The 21101-nt window shown below is 30.4% G+C and overlaps 1 protein-coding gene across 1 annotated transcript in view; it reads right to left on the minus strand.

The window, feature by feature from the left end:
* Positions 1–9981, minus strand: part of LOC148280062 (sarcoplasmic calcium-binding proteins I, III, and IV-like) — a 119203-nt gene extending 109222 nt beyond the window's left edge. The window contains exon 1 of the mRNA XM_088228981.1: positions 9900–9981. Within this exon, the coding sequence (XP_088085107.1) occupies positions 9900–9979 (80 nt within the window). The 5' untranslated portion in view covers positions 9980–9981. The remainder of the gene's footprint in view (positions 1–9899) is intronic.
* Between the last annotated feature and the right edge of the window lie 11120 nt (positions 9982–21101).

A 21101-nucleotide genomic window follows, 5' to 3' on the forward strand; every position in this document is an offset into this window, starting at 1 on the left:
TTTCCCTCTCTGTTGAAATTAATTTAAATATGAATAACTTCCTAAGAAGGAAATCCAGCCAGTTAAATAGGCACTATTAGGTTTTTAGTGGATTTTTTCACATAGTGCTTATTACAAATTATGTTAAAATTTTGTTGGTTTAGTCGCGTGTTAATTATTATAAATATAATTAATCTTATGTTGTTATCGTATATTTTCATTACTGTTATATTTATGAACATTCTATTATTCATGTCCTTCTTGTTTTTGTTGTTTTTATGCCCTTTAAAAAAAATTAATGCATGTCACTTGTCTTAGTCCGATGTTATCATATTTTGGCAAACTGCATAAAGGAAAAATAACTAAAAATCAAATCTTGTTTCTGAAAAATATTTATTTAAAAAGACGATATCGCCTTCGTACTAAAGAGGAATCAACCATGTCAAATAAATTGGTCATCGAAAAAAACATTTTATTGCCATGACCGACTCGCTTCACTATCTACAAACCAAGTGCCTGAAAATATCTGAAATCATGAATTTTATATTGATAGATTAAATTCAAACGGTCTGATATCAGAACGACTACGACTCTTACAGAATTTCTAAATTCTATGCAATCTACTTTTAAACTGAGTATTTTTTCTAGAACTAAACATGGCTGTCTTCTCGAATTCAGCCAAACACAAATCACAGCGCCTTTTCAGACCACTTAGGGACTCTGCCAACAAATCACGTGCTGTTCGATCGAAATCTAGAATTCACTTCGCTGAAAGATGCTTAAATTATTCAACTTTAATAAGTTCTTGTGGTTTCTTAAAAGGTGGTTAGTAATTTACGTCTTCTCAGCGAATTCTCGGGAAGTCTCTATGCTATTAATTATACCACTCAATCTTAGATCTTGATGGAATAATTCTTTCTGTTTTCTAAAAACGAGAACTCATTTTGCAATTTTCCCTTACATTTACTCTGAGGATATTTTAAATACATGTTTCTTCGCCAAACATGTTTTTCTTAAAAAAAAGTATCAATAGTTTTGGTAGATGGTTTTTGCATACCCATAGAAAAATTAAAGATGATTTTGTTTTAATTATAGTGACTTTAAGAAAAGAAACAACCAGTCAAACATTTGAAAATAAAAAACTAATCCAGTTTTAAAAAAAACACTTTTATATTTAACCCTTATCTTCGCAGAACGAATAAAAATATTTTTATTCATTTGATGGTTAAAATGGCTTTAGAATCCCAAAATATTTTTATGGTCTTAATATTAAAATTAATCATTGATCATGATACGGTTATTTATTTATTTTATTGTATTTATAAGTGTATACACGGCACAAATGCCTTTTATAAACATAAACATAACCATGAATACAATTAACATAACAGTGTTCTATTACAAAATTATGAAATAATATAATAACAATATATTTTTATTATATTGCGTGTTTTTCATTCTTTATTTCAATTCTTAATTTTTAATTACTCATAAAAATTTTCTTCATTTTTAATATTATTTCCATTTGTAAATACTCACTACAAACTACAAACTTTAAAATATCTTTTTTTCACTTAAATTTTAATTTTTAAACAACTTTCATGCATATTTTTCTTTTTCCTTCTCTTTTTTATACTTTCATAATTAACCTTACATATAATTGGTTTATAATATGGGAACTTCACTGGTCCATTAAAATTAAGTCTAATTGTGTAAAATATTAAACTTTGTAACTGTACTGTATCTTTCCTAAATAAAAGAAAAATTAAAATAAAAATAAATAAAATATCTATATATATTATACAGTTGTTTTATAAATGTTCTATTTTATAACTTTGGGATTTTAATACTTAACATATTTAGGTAGAAAAATAATAAAAATAATTATAACGCGGTATATTCGGAATAGTAAAAGTCATAAATCATTGATTTGTTTAAAATAAATATGCTGTTGAGAGTGAAAAATATGGTAAAGCAGTTTTAACTAAAGTCTGTTTTACTCGTGTTTTAGTTCAAGAGAAAGAAATATATCATTTCTGTATTTCCTAAATAATACATTGCCAAGAAAAGGGTTTTAACACCACTTCAACCTTATTTTTAAAAAAAGATTTTTTTGTGTTCTTAGGATTAAAATATTTAGTTTGAAGAAGTTGTTTGTAAGCAATTATAAATAACTTACTGTAAGAAAATCGGAGGTAAGTAGTGGTTAGGCGGGCTTGGACCTCGGACCCAATTCGCGGCATATTCTTTTTTTATTACTACAGTAGGTACCCAGTTAATCGCAAAAACATTGGTAATTTTTTTTTTTTGCATAGATTAGATACAACGTCTATTGTTTCATTAAAATTTAAAATGTTAACTGCAATTAAAAATTAAGGACGAGAACTAAAAACGAATGTGAGTGTTAATAAAGTGAATACTAAGATACGTATTGTAGATCGTATTCATTTAGTCACCAAGTCAAATGCTTAGGGAGCCTTAAGGTTGTCCATGCATTTAATAGCCTCGGCTCTTGGACATTCAGTTCAGTATCGAAAATCAGTGTTTGTTATAGCAAATAATACAATATGTTTTGTTTGCAAAACTTTGAAAAAGGGTACAATTAAGTTTAATTGTATGGAGTACAATTTTGTAAAATTAAATTATGAGCCAACATATTAGGTATGGTAAATACCTGTTTTGAAGTAGACAGAATTGATAAATTTTTACGTGATACAACATATTTTGCTTAGTGATTGTGCAGTAGTCTAAGTAATGATTTAAATATGGAAATCTTTTGTATTTAAGAAAAAATAATAATTTAAAATAAGAAAATCGTACAAAATTAATGGAATTAAAAGAAACTTAAATGTTGTTTACGAAACTGGAAAAAATAAATAGAAAAAAGTTCGAGAAGATAAAAACTAATAGAAAAATACTAGAATCCAGTGACAAAATAACATTTTTGTAAATATGACTTTAAAGGAAAAAAACCCAATATAACAGATGCTTTTGAGATGGGTTCTGGAGGCATATGGCAAGAATATCTTGGATAGCAAGAAGCACCAACGCGCCACCTTTATTCTCCATGAACTAAAGCTAATGGGCAGACTCTCTATTATTGATATGCTTTAGACGAGTTCTCCAATATTTTGGTAACTTCGCAAGAAAAGAGGACGATTTCCTGGAGAAGCTTGTTGTGATCGGTAGCACAGAGGGGAAAGAAGGGTCACATGCGCTGGTAGGACCAGATAAAAACTGCAACTACACTTCGTTTGTGGCGGCTCTCAGAAATGAGGAGTGTCGAAGCAAGTGGAAATCTGCACTCTCGAAAATACAACATGATGGTTACGATTCATAATTATCAGGTATCGACTAGGATGAAGAAATAAAACGTTCAAATATTGTCGAAGTAGTGAATATTGCAAAGTATCTACCTATATAAGCAGTCAGAAAGGTCATGGACCCAGCTTATACGCCCATACTATCGTCTAAAAAGGTTTTTTATTTCTGTTAAAATATATTGGTTCTAAGATGAAGTTTTTACACTGCAAAAAATATATTCTTTACATATATTTGTGCGTAAAACAAAATACTGGCACTGTTGCGAATACTTTTTGATAAATAGAAATATTATTTTTGTTATAAACTTCGAATAGAGTTTGAACTTGTTAACGTATTAATATTTTAATACGGATTTGTGGTGTTTTATGCAAATAATTTCTGGTTGAACCGCAATAAACCTGAATCCAGCAATGTGTGGATCAGTAATTCGCTGAAACCACCCTCACTCTGAAGGGGGCTGTAAAATGTACCGCCTAATTTAGCGTTTCACCCCAAATCCTTTACAAGTATGCTCGTTAAATTTCAAAGCATGTTTTGCAATAAGACCGGATTGTGGTATTGCAACACCAGCATACCAAATATAATAACTTAGATATCTGTTCGTATATATGTTTGTAGCAAATACGTGAGTTATACATAAAACTCGTATGTTTGATTAGTAGGCTATACACATATTATGATGATTATAACTCCTAATTATCAATTTATTTATTTCGCACACCATTACACAATTCAATTTGAATGCAATTTTTATTAATTCATTAATTTATTTATTTATTTATTTATTTTTTTTTTTAATTATTTTTTTTTAATTATTATTTTACATATTTATTACAGCAATATACAAGTAATTATTTATACAACAAATTAATTCAGTAGTAAAAGTAAGCATACATATTTTTTATTTTTGCTGTTGGTTCATCTAAACTGCCTAACTAGGGATAGCTTCCCCGTTCTAAGGCAGTAAATTATGTATTTTATAATGATATTTAAAAGTATTTACAGTTTTATCATAATGTGTGCTTTTTCAGTCTTAAAGGTAAACAATGAATATCCAGAGAAAACATAAATTATACCAAAATCTCTATATCCTAAGTCCCAAGTCATTACTAGTAAAACAAGCAACCAGCTTACGTCCTTCTACATCGGACAACAAATTCTCTGACTCCCTCCGACCAATATGGATTAAGAATGCAGTCAACACCTTCCTCAGCCTGGCAATCCCACCACATTTCCACGAAACTGGGATAAGGTTTTATACCCTCGGGCCTATATAATATTTCTGCTTTTGAGCTAAAAAAGTATTGACTCCTCTCTGTAGAATCAGATCCTTATTGGAGTGTCTAGTATTATGAACATGACAAACCCTTGCGTATTTTTCCCTGTTGAGATGTGTGTTACTTTTATTTTATGAATTACATACACATCGAGAATTTTCCAGAAAGATGGCCGATGTGGACAGCTAAATGCTTTCTCGAGGTCAACGAAGCATCACGTAAGGCCTGAGTTTATTTCATTACTCTGTTGGCGAATAATGCATCTTATATTATATATTATAAAATTCGCACACGATTTATAATTTAACTATTTTAAAACTAACATTGAAGTCCGCAAACGGACGCAGCAGCCTCCTATTACGAACGTTTTGAGGTTGCGGCAGAGGATCTGGCTTGGACCCATGCCGATCAGGAAAGCCTCAAGTTGCTTTCTCTTCACACTTTAAATATTTATTTATTTTATTTTTTTACTCATATTTTTCTCTTACAAACTATAATTAATAAGAAAATAATGTGACCTCACTGAGGTTACTTGGGCTGAGAATACTTAACGATATACTTTTTTAAAATGTTTTTACAATTTTTTCAATTCAACTGGTCCAAGAAGAATTTCAAAAATTGTTTTCAGGCGTTGCCTAGTATGTGAAATAATTCAGTCAGATGAATCTCTTCACAACAATAAAGGTTTCAGCTCTTTAACTTCACTAAAATCAACAAATGGAAGAATTGAAGAAATATGGATGTTCAAACATAGGCGAAAATGGTGAATGTTACACAGTGTGTAAAGTGGCCACTAAACCAGCCAAAGACAGGTCATAAGCCCTGTAAATGTCTAGGCTTCCATATTCCCTTATTTAAGGTTTTCTCCATCCCTGTTGTAATTTGTTAATCTTAATGACTCCCGAGGGGGTAAAATCCAGTCTTTTGTCTACAAACATTTGGACGAACTCAAATTTTGTAATATATAAAAACCTTTCTCCACAATATCCATATCGATTTTGTAAATACAATTAATTATTCAAAATCGATTTCACGCGTTTTAATCGGTATTCATAGCATGCGATATTTCCCTTTTTAGAAGAAAAATATATTCGTCTTTAAAATACTGATTTTGTGGGTTACGATGTTTTGACGATCATGGCTCAATACGTAAGTTTAAATTTGTGCCACAGACAAAATGTGGCTGATTTTCTCCCTGGATTGTCATATCCTTGCATTTCCCGCTTGAATTTCACCAAAATGCGAATTCCGCCTCCCGGGATTCATGGGTCTCTTTAAATGGAAATTTCTCGATACATAATGCATCCGAGTATAAGCCTCCGAGCTAACTGTTCCACGGCAAGGGTGTTAAGCCGGAACGGTATACGAGAACCATGTGTTAAGATAGCTTTGAGAATTTATACAATAAAACGTATTGATTATTAAATTAATTAAACACGGCTAAGAATTAACCTAGAAATCAAAGTACCGGAGACATGCCCCGTATTTCTAGATTATTAATTTATTTAACAAAAATTGTAAAAAGAGTTTACGTTAATTTTCTATTATGGTAATTTATTTTGAATATATTTCATAAATAGTACAGGTTTTTTTTATTCTATACAAATCTACTTTTCAAGTGAATATTATAACTATAACTTTCCAAAAATAACTCTTGTACTTTGAGAGTGACTTACACTGTTATAGTTATTTATTTATTAGAATTTATGTCATTTTGAATATACGAGTAAATGAGAGGAAAAATAAAAACTTGTAGGATGTAATAGGAAAAGTAGAAAATAATAATACATTCATGCAAATAAAAATGAATACAGTTTTTACACTTGTTCAAGAAATTCTTTAAATTTATTTGAATTTATTTATTGATCTATCAGTTTTAATAGATTTCAGTTCATTGGGGAGATTATTATGATTTTTGACACCTTTGAAGACAAAACTATTTTGACCATGACTTGAGTGGAATTTAGGGATTTTAATATCATTTTAGTATCTGAGTGACTTATTCATTTCAAATTATTTAATTTTTTCTTCTTAATAATTTGTATTATGGAATTTATTTTATAAATAGTGTCTACTTTATGAACTTTACATAATTTATATAGAATTTCCCTATTGAATGTTAAGGGTTTCTTTAAAGTTAATAATATAATTAATCTTTGTACTATTTTAACAGGGTTTAATATATTGGCACATGCACCACCCCATCCAACAGTACCATAATGTAACAAAGATTGTACAGTTGAGTAATAAGCTAATTTTAAATTAAGTTAATTTATATTAAATAGTAAAATTAAACGAAGAAATACAATTGTGAATAAGGGATAAAAATAGCAATAAAATATAAATAAATTTATATTCCATAAAATGTGTTGTCCAGATGTTTAATTAGGTTAATGCCTATGCTTAAATTATTTATTCATGGTATTTTAAACTATAGGAAATAAACGAAAACAATAAAAAATGCTTCAATAAAATCTTTTTTTAATTAAAAAAACAAATAAACTACAAGTAAAAAAAATAACGAAACATAATATAATCTTCATAATTTCCTTTCTGCACCTAATGGTGCATAGGGCAATGCATTGGTACACCAATCGCAACGTTTCTTAATCAATTCTGTTAGTGTGACAACACCCTTTTAAATTAATTTTTCGGTCAACATGTCTGGAATCAAACCCGAAACCTTTAGCATGGTAGGCAAACACGCTGACACCACCCACTATAAAACCCGATTAGTATAATAATAAACATAAAACACAAAAAAATCTTTCGATTTTAATATAAGCATAGAAACGATAGAAAAAAAAAGTTTAAGAAATGAAAAACTTAAAATTAAAAATAATTTATGAAATTTACAAAAACTATTAGCGACCCATCCTATCAATTAACTTCCCACACGGCACGATAAAATAACATAGAGTGGATTGATATTTATTGTATTATACTTTTTTAATTATTCATTTAATTGCAGGCAAACGCAATAATCAGTATACTATGGGTCCGACTACTCTTCGCCTTATTTTCCTTTGCAAAAAATGCAAATGTATAAATTATAAATAAATAAAAAATAGTAGATGATTATAAGTTTAAATCCACCCTCATTTTACAGTGAAGTGATTTGGACTATACGTGTGAAATTGGTCAAAGGTACTTTCCGTTTCAAATGCATTTTTAAAATTTAAAAATGTACCTCTCGCAAACAACAATGTAATTTTTGTTTTGATAATACAAGCACATAATTATTTATAAACCATTTTTACTTACTTTGCATACACAAAAGTTTTTATATTTTTATAAATTTAAGTTTTAATTTTGATTTTGCCATCGCGTACAAGATAAATCTTTTCGCGTCCCTTATTTCAAGCTTTTTAGGTTCTGAAGGAAGAATTTACAAGGTTCTACCTTGTAAGGACGAAAATTACAACGGAAGACAATTGTGCCTACTACCCGCAGGAAATTACCAAAGGATCGTGTTAAAAGTTGGAGCAAGAATGACAAGAGAAGACATGAACCCTTATCTTGTCCCAATTAGATCCTTCTAGTCCTAAATTACACGGGCTACTGTCGTAAACTCTTCTTTACTTCGTTTACTTTGATACGATGTCAGACCAACCCCTAGTAAAGACTGATTGAAATTGTTATTACAAAAATACATGACTTATTAGGTTTTGATTAAATTAACATTCCGAGTAAATTGAAACCAATTTTTCCAAAAACTGTTTTGTTATTAATATTTAAAGCATTTACTTTATGATATTTTTTTTTGCTTAACATAATAGAATATTTATATGTAACCACATACCGACTTTATTTATGTTCTACAAAAGACAGACAACCTTTACAAAGATATTAAAAATATAATTATTAACAATAGATTGTTACCCGTGAGGGTTTGTAAATAAATAAATTTCAAATTATTTAATTTATTTATTTATTCATGAAATAATATTAACGTATCTCAATCTCTATGAGGCCAAGGGTCCTGTGTTGAGTTGAGATACAACATAATAGAAGGTAGAAGCGTTTACATTGTTAAATCATAAAAAAAAAAAAACATTATTAATAATTAAACACGAACATATATTTTAATAAAAATCTGGACAACACTCTTAATAGTATAAACATCTATGCAATATCTCTCAGCAGTCTCCAGCAATGATCAAAAACCCTTAGACAAAATCCAAACTTGTACACTCTTTCTGAAAATGGCTTTTGTTTTGGAGGACTTAATATGTTCATCCAAGAGATAGAACACTCTTGGGACCATAAAAGGGAAATTCCTTTGAAAAAACGTCGTAGGTGCTTTAGAATTAAATAATTCAAATTACAGGAAAACCTCGTACGAGCATTTTGCTGGGATCTACTCTTGTAGTTGCATGCCCAGGAATGTGTCAATGACTCTTTTAAATAAAAAGTCTAATGTCCAGTACCTTCATGAATTAGAACAACGCTAGTTTTTCTCATTAAGTGTATTAGGGACACCGACACTGATATTTTTTTTAAGATCTGGTTTAAAGAGCCACACGGTATTTTAAAAACTAACGGAATAAACAAACCTTCGCATAATACTAAAAAACTAACCACTTTAAAAAAAAATTCTTCGACAGTAGAAATCAATTGAAAAAACAATAAAAAAAAAATATCTCAAAAACGGTTCTCAATTCACTTGAAATATTTCTCTTTTTTTGCAGCTCTAACCCCTGAATATGTTTACATAAAGTGTTTGGGCACCTGTATAAAAATGAGTATCTTATTTAAAAATCAATATTTAAATTTTTATAACTTACCCAAATATTAAAATTTTTAGATAATTTTATAAAAGTCAATAACTTGTTCGTACAGAAAAATGGGAGTATAATTGTGGTAAAATAGGATTTGAGAACCTTGGAACTTTGATTTGTGAGTCTACAAAACTACTACGAGACCGTAAGCTGTTTTTTTTTGCCAATCCAAGGGAAATCAAAGTAAATGATTTTATCATCGCCACTAGGTATATTAATGTAAAAATGGACACTGTACAAATTGTTGACAGATATTTCAAACGTTAAAAAGTCTAATTTAAGTATTTAAAAAAAAAAATAATTTGAACTAAAAAAAATACGAACCCTTTATTCTTAAGGATATAATATTTTCATCGATTATAAATGATTTGTGAATTACATTATTTATTTGTATTTAAAAAAAATAAAAATATGATACATTAAATTATATATCGTAAATAATATTTCATAATTTCTATGTTTTCTTTTAGTTAATAATGTTTTACTTTTTTTTTTTACAGCATTTTAAATGTCTGTCAACGATATTGAATGGACTAACCGAGTAAGTTTTGAAAGAGTGCGGAAAGAAATAGGCCCGGATGTTCTGTTTGAGTTTCCAGGTTGGTTGCTATTGCTCATTCTTCTCCTGATTAAGGGCACTTAAATTATTGCGCTGAGAACAAAGAAAAATAAAAAAAACAATAAAACAAATAAAAATAAAATCTACAAAAATTTTTCGACTCTTGTAATAGAACAATAACATAATTATACAGAATACAAAATAAAATACCCTTAAACGTTAAATTTACCTAGGTCTTAATCAAATTGTAATGTTATCAAAACTCTAATAATAACAATACAAGCTTAAGATGTTATGAACTAACTTAATAAAGCATTAATAAATTTAATTATACAGTGTTTTTTTTTTCAGAAATGATTTTTTTCTGGCTAGTCTCTATTTCGCATTCGTTTAGTGAAACTTATGTAGATATCAGTGAGAAACTATTTTTTTAACTTAATATTATATTTAATGGTTAATAAGGTATTTTTTTAATGTTTAAGATGATTTTCAACATTTATTCCAGAAAACTGTTAACCCTTTCAAATCAAGTATCTTACACCATATGGGACAAACGGCACGTATTATATTACCGCGTCATAGTTTTACGCAATGTTTGTTAGAAGCGTACTCGGCGTTCAGAATGAACGCGACGTTAACTGCGAGCTGTTTTTATGTGCTCATTTTAAAACTAGAAAATTTTGAAAAGAGACCAGTTTTTCGTGCATTGTATCGTTAAAACTCGCTTTGAATGTCAAATAATTTATCAACGTTTTTCCCTTTTTGACAAAATATCCTATTATTGATATGATTTTCATAAGCACTCAATAGTGTATCAATGAAATAATACGTCACAAGCAATGACCTAAATGATATTTAAAAACTTTCACCCAAATTAAATGGTTGCAAGCTTTTTAGGTTTGTACTGAAATCTTGTAAAGTCGTAAAAAAGTGAAGACTGTAATTTGTACAAAATCAATGTTTTTCAACCCGTGGGTTGCAAACCCTTGCTTGAGGGGTCGCAATCGTAAAAATCAAAGTTATCGGGACCTACATTACAATAAAAATATACCTACATAACAATTTCAGTGAGAACGCTGTACACGTTTATTTTCAACCGATTTTGTAAACCACGGATTTATTTTTGAGACGCAAAGAACCAACTTATTTTATAATTGGAGTATATTTCTTTATAACATCACTTTACGTAGGTAAGATGTGAAAAATGCCATTTATAATTTCAGAGCTTTCTTTGTTAGCTCTGAATGTATTTCTGTGTAACCTCACCCAATGGAACTTGTTTAATCAAAAATAAAATCATGTATATCTCAAAAACTAGAGCCGCCAGAGCAAATTTGACCACTGTTTTGGAATTCTGCACTCAAAAATTACCCAAAAAGAGTTTAAAAATCTTTGGGACCAAAATGTATTAAATATACATATATTGTTTAAGATCATAATGTTGATGGCCTGCTACGTCCGTTCTTACATTACACTCGCTAAACCGGATAGATAGACCGGATCTTGTCTTGAGGTAGCAATTTTTATTTTTTTTGTCCTAGCTTTAATTTCATTGATTTGTATTTTATTTTATTAGTGCCTGTATTTATTAAAAGAAATTGTATTTACCATCGTTAGAATGGACTGCATAAGTCCGTCAAATAAATAAATAAACGTACTTTATTTTCGGGGGTCGCTAATTTTCTTTTACGAAAAAGGTAGCATTTTTAAAAATGTTGGAAAACACTGTACAAGAGGAACCTTGAAAAGATTATGATTTATTATGCTGTGTACATTGCGATTCAAATTTAAATTTTCCAAAGCTTTTTAACAGCAATTTTCCCTTCCAGATTGAGCGTTTTATGCCATTGTTGTAAACAATCGTTAAAAAAAACAATAATTTCATTAAATAACGGCATGCGCTATAAATGATAAGGGTCCACCATACAAATTCAGGGTCTAAAGTCCGTTTCACATAGGTCAGAAAACAGAACAAGAAATTTATCGGAGTTCTGAACGTTTTTTGTGTGTGAAATATTTTTCGGGTTATTATGCCATGTGTTGTTCGTCTTCACTGCTAACATTTCAGATATCATTGTGAGACTATCACCAAGAAAAATATTATAAGGCTGTCAAAATTAAAAAAAATTGAAATCTCGATCCGAATTTTGCGAATATCTTTTTATTGTATCACACAATATAAGTTTTGGTTTTAAAATTAAACCTTATCCAGTTTTAAATAAGCAAAAAGAAACAAGAAAAAAATAAAAACCTGCAGATACTGAATCAGAAAACTAATTCAACCTTGAGTTTGTTGTAACGATTTTTCATAAGAATCCGTCATCTTAAAATTTGTTAAGGATACCTTTTTTCAACAGAGAAGCATATTTGAGACAGAACTATGGATTCGTAGGCATTTACAGGACTTACTCCGTGTCTTTTGCTGGTTTCAGTAGCCACTTTACACACAGTGTAACGTTCACCATTTTCCCTATGTTTAAACATCCACATTTCCTCAACTCTTCCATATGTTGACTTTTGTAAAGTAAAACAGCTGAAACCTTTATTAAAGTGGGTGAGATTATTCTGGCTGAATTATTTCATCTACTAGGAAACGCATGAAAACATTTTTCATTTTTTTTTACATTTTCTGGTACCAGTAAGTTTAATCAACAATGATTTGAGTACGTATAAATGTTTGTAGACATGCCCGTGTTGACAAATATTTTTCCTCTCTGTTGCAACAAATTTAAATCTTAATCCCAGGGATGAAATCCAGCCTGTCTCCGAAATTTGGACATTTTGGGTCCCGCGGCGAGTGTTTCAGATTCACAGATCAAAGGTTCGAGGTTTGCACTCCGCTTTACCACAACTTGATTTCCATTTCTTAATAGTGATTTATCTATAGCTCTGTGAAAAAGCCTCCATAAGAACGCAAATGTTTTTTTTTTTTTTAATATTTGAAACATTATTTAACATGTTTTAAGTACGTCCAAATGTTTAAATATACTGGATTTCCTCCCTAGGGAGTTATTTATATTTAAATTTGCTGCAGCGGAGAGAGAAAACGTTTTGAGAAAGGACATACTGAAAACATGATGACTTAAATAAAAAATTGAAAATTGTTTTCAGGCGTTGCCTAGTAGATGAATTAGTTCAGCCGGATGAATCTCACCCACATAATAAAGATTTCAGCACTTTTGATTCGCAACAGTCAACAAATGGAAAAATTGAGGAAATATGGATGTTCATTATTTTTTTTTTAATTATTAATTGTTTGGCGCGATCAAGATTTTGTTTACTTTTTTATAAATTTGAATAGATAAAATAATGAAAAATGGCAAAATGGTGAATGTTAAACATTGTTTTAAGTGGCCACTTAAACCAGCCAATGACAGGTCATTAACCCTGTTGACTTGCCTAGACTTTCATATTTCCTTCTTTTATTGTCATTTTTTTTTTTATTGAAATTTTTTTCACATAAGCATTCTTCTTAACATTTTTTTTAAATCCCGCCTTACGGCAAAAACAGTTTTTTTGCAGGGTTATATCAAAATTTAGATGAAACATTGTCACATAAATATATTTTTAAAAGCTCGGAACCGAAATCTATAATACTTTTCGTTTAGTTTTCTGGCCCATATAAAACAGGCTTTCGACGCCAGTGGTTCGAAAGGAAAATTTTCTATACAACGCGAACGTCACGCAAAACATCTGGGGGAGTGACTAACAAAGAACCAAGGTAGGTAGTTGTAACACGCATTAATTACTGGTAATTTAAATGAATAAACGTTGCGCGAATGTCGGAATAAGAACAGAAAACTTCGGAGCGGGATTTTCTCAAAAGGACTATTAAACAGGCATTCACCGAAAAGGTTTTACGTGTAAAATCAAGGAATTAATTTCACAATTTTTTATAACTAGTGCTTTGTGCTTTCATACAAGCGAACCAATGTACTTTTGAACCAATATGATCACAACATTGTTATTGTTGTTGCTACGTTATTTCATTAAAAGTGTATTTCAAAAAAATAAAATAATATTTTTGCCCATTCAACATGATAGGGTTATTGTAGATGCGCATGACGGTTAGACACAGCGACGTGTGGTATTAATTTTTTAAGGGTCCGCGGTTCGAATCCCACTGTACTCCAACTTGATTCCCATTTTCTAATAGTGAGTTATTTACAATTCGTTGAATATGGCCCATAAAATTAAATATTTGCATAAATTATAAGAACAAAAAAAAAATTTTTTTTCAAAATAAAATTAAAAATAATAAAATGTAAGTCATATATATAAAGTAATAAACATAAACTAGTAAATAGAGTAAAATTTATTTATTAAAAAAATATATATATGCGTTCTTATGATTTACCCAAATATTTAATTTTGAGGACCATTTTCAACGAGTTAAAAATAACTCAATATTAGAAAATAGGAATCAAGTTGGGGTAGAGTGGGATTCGAACCACGGACCTTTGATCATGGAGTCCGAGGCACTGGCCATGGGACCTCAACTCGATTTTGATTTTTTTTTTTTTTTTTTAAGAAAAGTAAATATTTGCGTTCCTATGATTTACCCAAATATTTAATTTTGAGGGCCATTTTTAACGAGTTGTAAATAACTCACTATTAAAAAATGGAATCGAGTTGGAGTAGAGTGGGATTCGAACCACGGACCTTTGGTCCGTGAGACCAAGACACTAACCACGGGACCACAATCCGATATAAATGTATTTATTTGAATAGTGTATATTAATGAATAACATATAAACAAAAGAACTAGTTACAAGATACGAGGTCGTGATCTCCCAATGCATCAATTGACTTTTTTGCAATTAAACGTTGATTATTTTATCGTGAATTGTTTTAGACAAGTAAGAATGTAGTGCTATTTTTTAACGAGTTTTATCACAAGCTCCAGGCCACAATTTGAATAGTTCATAAAATATATATATTATGATAGCTTTTGAAAGAATTACCGTTTTGAATATCAGTTTCAGAAAACTTTTAGCCGAAAAGTTTTTCATAAGCATTTCAATAACGAGCTCATATTAATCACCTATTTTTACTACTGTGGCAGGTGTTCTGCGTCACAAGGATTTTTCGAGTCTAATGAATTAATTTTAAAATTAACAATTGCAGGAATAATTATTTATAATATTTGTGAAAAACCAGTAATTTATCGTAATCATTTCTCTACCCTCACCAATTGGTGTATACGGCACTGTATTTTTACACACAATTCAGCGTACCTGGATAATCTATTACATGGAGGTAACGTGATTAGTCTTAAGCTTTAGGTGCCCGTCTAGAAAAAATGAAATATTGCATTGTGAAACCGGGAAAGAGTGAACCAAGTTGTGGTCTCGTGGCTAGTGTCAAGAACTCACGGACCAGAGCTTTGAACACACTCTGCCACAACTTGATTCTCATTTTATCATGGTGGGTTATATATAAAAGCGTATGATAAAGTAGATAGAATGAAATTGTGGGGCGTGTTGGAAAAGTATGGAGTAAACAATAAACTTATATGTGCAGTATCGTCTCTCTATGAGGAGAGTTCAGCGTGTATAAGAGTTAATGGGGGATTTACATCTTGGTTTGCGATCTCAAAAGGCGTGAAACAGGGATGTGTAATGTCACCATGGTTGTTTAATCTATACATGGACAACTGTAAGAAAGAGATAGAATGTATGGGTATTGGAGCAAAAATTTATAATTTTTCAGTAAGCTGCTTGTTGTATGCTGATGATGCAGTTCTGTTAGCAAGCAGCAAGGATGATTTGCAGCAAATAGTTTCTAGAATGTATGATGTATGCCTGGAGAGCGAATTGGCGATGAACGAAAGAAAGTCAAAAGTGATGGTATTTGAAAGGGATGGTGAGGTTACTGACTGCATAATAAATGTAAATAACGAATGTCTCGAGCAAGTAGAAGAATTCGTGTATCTGGGATGCATGTTTTCAAGAGATGGAAGAGTAGAAAAAGATGTTGAAAGAAGAGTGAATGCGGGCAACAAAATGAACGGAGCACTAAGCACAGTAATTTCTAATAAAAATATGTCAATCGAAGCTAAACTGGCAGTGCACAACGGAGTTTTAGTCCCAACACTTAAGTATGAAAGTGAATCATGGAACTGGCAGAGGAAGGATGAAAGCCGAGTGAACGCGGTTGAAATGCGATCTCTTAGACGAATGTGTGGAAAAATCAATGTACGACAGGGTTACGAATGATGAAATCAGGCGAGAGTGTAAATCTGAGACAAGTATAATTGATAAGATTAAGAAAGGGTCTCTGAGATGTTTTGGTCACGTAGAACGAATGGACGACGAAAGAATGGTAAAACAAGTATATATGGCGAAAATGAATGGCAACGTTAGACGAGGACAACCAAGGAAGACGTGGCATGATCAGATAAACCAAAATCTTAAGTCTGGTCATGTCAAAAGCAGACAGAACCGAAAGGCATGTATGACAAGATGTATGAATGTGGAAGAGACTAGGATTGTATGCCAGGATAGACGTGTGTGGCGGTCCATTCTTTCTGCCTACCCCTACGGGGAAATGGCGTGATGGTAGTTGTAGTAGTAGTAGGGTTATTTGTAACTCGTTGAAAATGGTCCTCAAAATTTAAGTATTTGCACCAATCAGTGGAACGTGATTTTTTTAATATTTTTTAAAACGCCTTAAAATTAAGGTTGTCATACGTCCTAATATATCGGGACTGTCACCGTTATTAAGCCCTCTGTCCTGACGACCCGATGAAATCTTATATGTCCCGATTTAAACTTATACAGTGCAAAAGCGCAGTTAACCAAAAAAATATCTTCCAAGGCTTACTGACAATGAAAGAGTGAATAAGGTGTCAAATGCTTTTGGCAATTTATTTACATAAATATTTTTTTAGAATCTGAACTTACCTCGAAGTCGATAGGTACTGTGGAAGAAAAATGGATTCATTTTTTTCAATTGTTTAAATTATTCAAGTAAAGATTTATTATCAACATCATTGATGTCGACCCAGTGCATTAGACCAATTTAAGAAATCGTCTGCTGCCAGAGACTGAAGAATCAATATTACAGCATCAAGTTATTGTAAAATGACTTGCACTGGTTTCTACAGATACGTAAAAGGAAAAAAGAACTGCTCATAGTAAAATCATTAAAAAAATATTTTCAGCAAGTACTTATTTAAAAAAAAACACCACATCAAATGTAAGCAAATTATTTCAATTAAATTTTTGAAAATTAATTATAAAACTGCATTTTTTGCTACCACATCTCTCCATCTCAGAACGTCTCCACAAAACCCTAGCAAAATCTGGCAACTCTACTTTAAATAAATATTTCTTATTTATTTTGTCAGGAATCGAATCCACTATACTAGGAAGCGGAGTTATCGGCACTTCTTTTTTTATTTAAGGCTGAGAGTAGCCATTGAGTTCAAAATATGTACACTGTCCTGTAAATAGTAATGTCTTAATTCGCATATTTCCTTTTTTAACGAGGGTCTTAATATGTTTTTAAGTTTCTATTAAACAATGTTTAATAATTTATAACAACTGCCTTTTTTCATTGTTTTTTATTCCAAATCCAATTAAATCCGGAAACAAATTATTTTTAAAGTTTCGTTGGGTTGAAAAAAGATCGATCGTCGAATTAAACTGACCTAAAAGCTTTAGTTTTTCGAGCTTTTGTTTACAATTTATTCGTGCAATAAAACTTTTTTCAAAACAAAGAAACTTTATTTACCTGCAGGATACAAAAGCGCTATTTTAAAATTGACTTTTTGCCTGGCACTTTATGTATTTTGGTGATGTTTTGCTTCGTTTGAATTAAATTAGTTTTTATGATACAAATTTAATTTAATCCTGAAAAACTTTTTTTAAATTTTGAATAGAGTGAATGAAATTTTAAATGCATATTTATACTTCTTTTTTCTGCAATATGCATAAATTTTGTCATATAAGCTCTAATTTTCGACATGCCCAGATTTGAGTTTTTGATTTATCTGAGCATTCCGAGTCATTGTTTGTTATTATATTATCGTTCATTCCCGCCATTTAACCATTCTTTCATCATCCAAAGATACAAGTAACAAACGCTTAAAGTGAGCCTTTCTTTTTGGTTGAACATGCATCAGATTGCTGCTTTCCTTTCATCATTCGTACACACACGTCTAGAATGTCGCATTTCTATCATCATCAGTGCTTTATCCACACTCAGTGGTGCATGTTGCACTTCATTGGCATATTGATTCATGTTAACCTTATTCTTATTCTTAGAGGTAAGGGTCAGTTCTACGCAAGCTCCTGACGTCATGACTGCGACCTGTGAAGATCTATTGTGACGGGTCACAATGAATAGTTCTCGCCTTCCGAGTTCAGGTCTCTAAAGAACCTGTGTAAAGATTACTGTGTAAAAGGCGAGAGTTCATATTTTACTAAATCTCCCCCTCCATGCCCAAATCCGTATTGTACCAGGGTATTAGATAGGGGGCGAGCTCTTTAACATCCTCAGGTTTAACCAGTGGTCCCCCGATGATGAGGCTCCTTTTATGACGTAAAGCATCACATTCACATGGAATGTGTAAAGGTGTTTCCTCATCTAAACTGCAGAACCTACATCTAGAAGTTTCGGAAAGGTTTATTCTAGTAAGGTGTTTGTTCAATCTGCAGTACAATGTCAACCTTATTGCAAATTTAACCTAAAACTACAAGCATTGTAGGAGAACGGTTTTTTTATTGGTTTGTGGTCTCGTTACTAGTGTTGTGGATTCACAGATATGAGATCCGCGGTTCAAACCTCCCATTTCCTAGTGAGCTATTTGTAACTCCTCGAAATCAGCCCAAAAATTGAAATAATTATGCTAATGCTTGCCTGGGTTTCTAAATCTATTTCGCAGAGAGAACCGTATTTTTCTGAAAATGTAAAAAGGATATCTTTTCAACTGCACTCAATGTTAATTTCATATTTTGCCAGTTTCATATGACTAATACATGGGTAGAATTCGTATTGATGCATTGGAAGCTTTTACCTCATCTATTTTTAAATTCCATATTTACATTTAAATTTATTTATTTTTGACAACCACAAAATACAAGGTTTTTAATCTTTACATATTACATTCTATTACATATTTTATTTGTACAAAATATTCCAAATCAGCAAAAGTGCTGGTATGAGGAGATATTATAAATAATAACACAATAGTTTAAATAAAAATTTGATAAAAAAACATCACATATCACTCGTCACACGGGCTGTGACAACTGTTTTATTTAGGTGTTTTTTTAAGTACGTACATGTTTTGTATATTTTTTAGATCATTAGAAAGTGAACTGTAAAATTCGATTTCTGTATACAAAAAAAACTTTCTTTTTCTGTTGGTCCTAGGTTGTTCGTAAGTTAATTTATTTTATGCTCTTGTATTTATTTTATGTTTGTTGCAGTAAAAAATTAATTTAATATTTGTCTTTATTTTATTCTTTTTCATCTTAAATATATTTTTTTTTCTGTGTAGATCAATTCCTCTAGATTGAGCATTTTTGTTATTCTATTTAAATCTGTGGTTCTTGTAGATTTATTAAAATTTAATGTTACTTTAAGTGCTTTATTCACTGTTCTTTGTATTGATTCTTGCATCTGTTTATGATTCTAACTTCCATTTGGATATTTTAAGGAATATAGGTATGTTCTTGATGACAACAATATTACTACAGTCTTCAGCAAACTTTCATATTCTGTTTAGCTTATTCTAGATTTGTATATTCTAAAACACAGTCACTTACTTAGTAAAATCCAACTAACAGATATCATAATTATTACATGTGAGGTTTTAAAATTACACAGATTATTTAGAGTAACACAGATTTCATTGTAAAATTCGATGGTTTCATGTGAGAATAGATTCTCCTATTTCGATTCGTTTTTTAGTTTAATTTATTTCAAGGAATCGAATTTCATACACATTTATAAATACATATTATTTTATTTAAATTATTTATTGACAAATCTTGATGGAATTCTATTGTAATGATGTAATAACTTATATTTACATATAAATTATTAATTTATTGAGTTTTTCTACTGATATTTCTTGGTGGAACTGCATATTAATTATAATAATAAAAATACTTTAATAGTTTTATTCCACTTTTATTTATAATTATTTTATAATTTTTTTACTAGTGACCGGGTTTCGCCCTGACCGTCGTGCCCGACCAGTCGGCGATGTCGGTCACGACGAAACCCGGTTACTGGTAAAAAATTTATAAAATAATTATAAATGAAAATGGAATAAAACTATTAAGAATTTTTATTATTATAATGATAAGTTATTAATTTAAAAATAGAGGGTGAAAGCACTAATTGGTCAACTAAATAAGTGGAAGCGTACTTATAAAAAAAAAAACTTATATGTAAATATAATTTATTACATAAATACATGAGTTTATAAATTGCTTTTGATGCAGACTTGCTTAATGAAAGAGAAAAAGGAATAAATGTCAATTTAATTTGTTCAGATTTAATTATAATAAATAATTTATACATAAAACTTTGTTAGTGAAAGAACTTTATTATGGCAGTGAACCGTATCAACGTGAGTTGATTTATGACGTGTTAGAAGTAAACTTCGTTTCCATTAGTGAAATAATGTAAGAATAGCTTTACTTTTTCGATAATGTCTACTGAAGTTCTCGAATAGCCCTGAAAGAAAACAAGAAAATGTCTTTTAAAGGTAATGGAGTCGTTATCGAGATAAAATTTTCCATATCCGTTTTGGGGGCATTGTTTCCACGTTTCCCTCCATTACACATACCGAAGCGCTTTAGTATACTTTGATATATTTTTTTACAAAAGAACACATTTGTACAGATCGTTTTGTGAAAATATACATAACTGTGATTTTTTATTCTTATAAAAGTGCTTAGCAGTGCATTGTTATGTATGTTTCTTCTGCAAAAGTATGACGATCCGTTAGTCTATGGCAACGTTGTATTGTTATTCTGTTTACACATCCAAAATCCTACTACAAAACCAAAAGGCAAAGCAAACCGCGACAGATAAAGCAAGCCGAGTATTTAGATTTTTCAAATTTTAGAACATACGTAATATCATAATTGTCCAAATAGTAAAGCTACTCGTATTTATTGTGTAAAAAATAATAAATCAAACTAAATCGAAATTGGATTT

Source organism: Micrasema longulum, unplaced genomic scaffold, assembly GCF_059751315.1.
Source record: "Micrasema longulum isolate JH-2025_06_02 unplaced genomic scaffold, ASM5975131v1 h1tg000621l, whole genome shotgun sequence".
NCBI lineage: Eukaryota > Metazoa > Arthropoda > Insecta > Trichoptera > Brachycentridae > Micrasema > Micrasema longulum.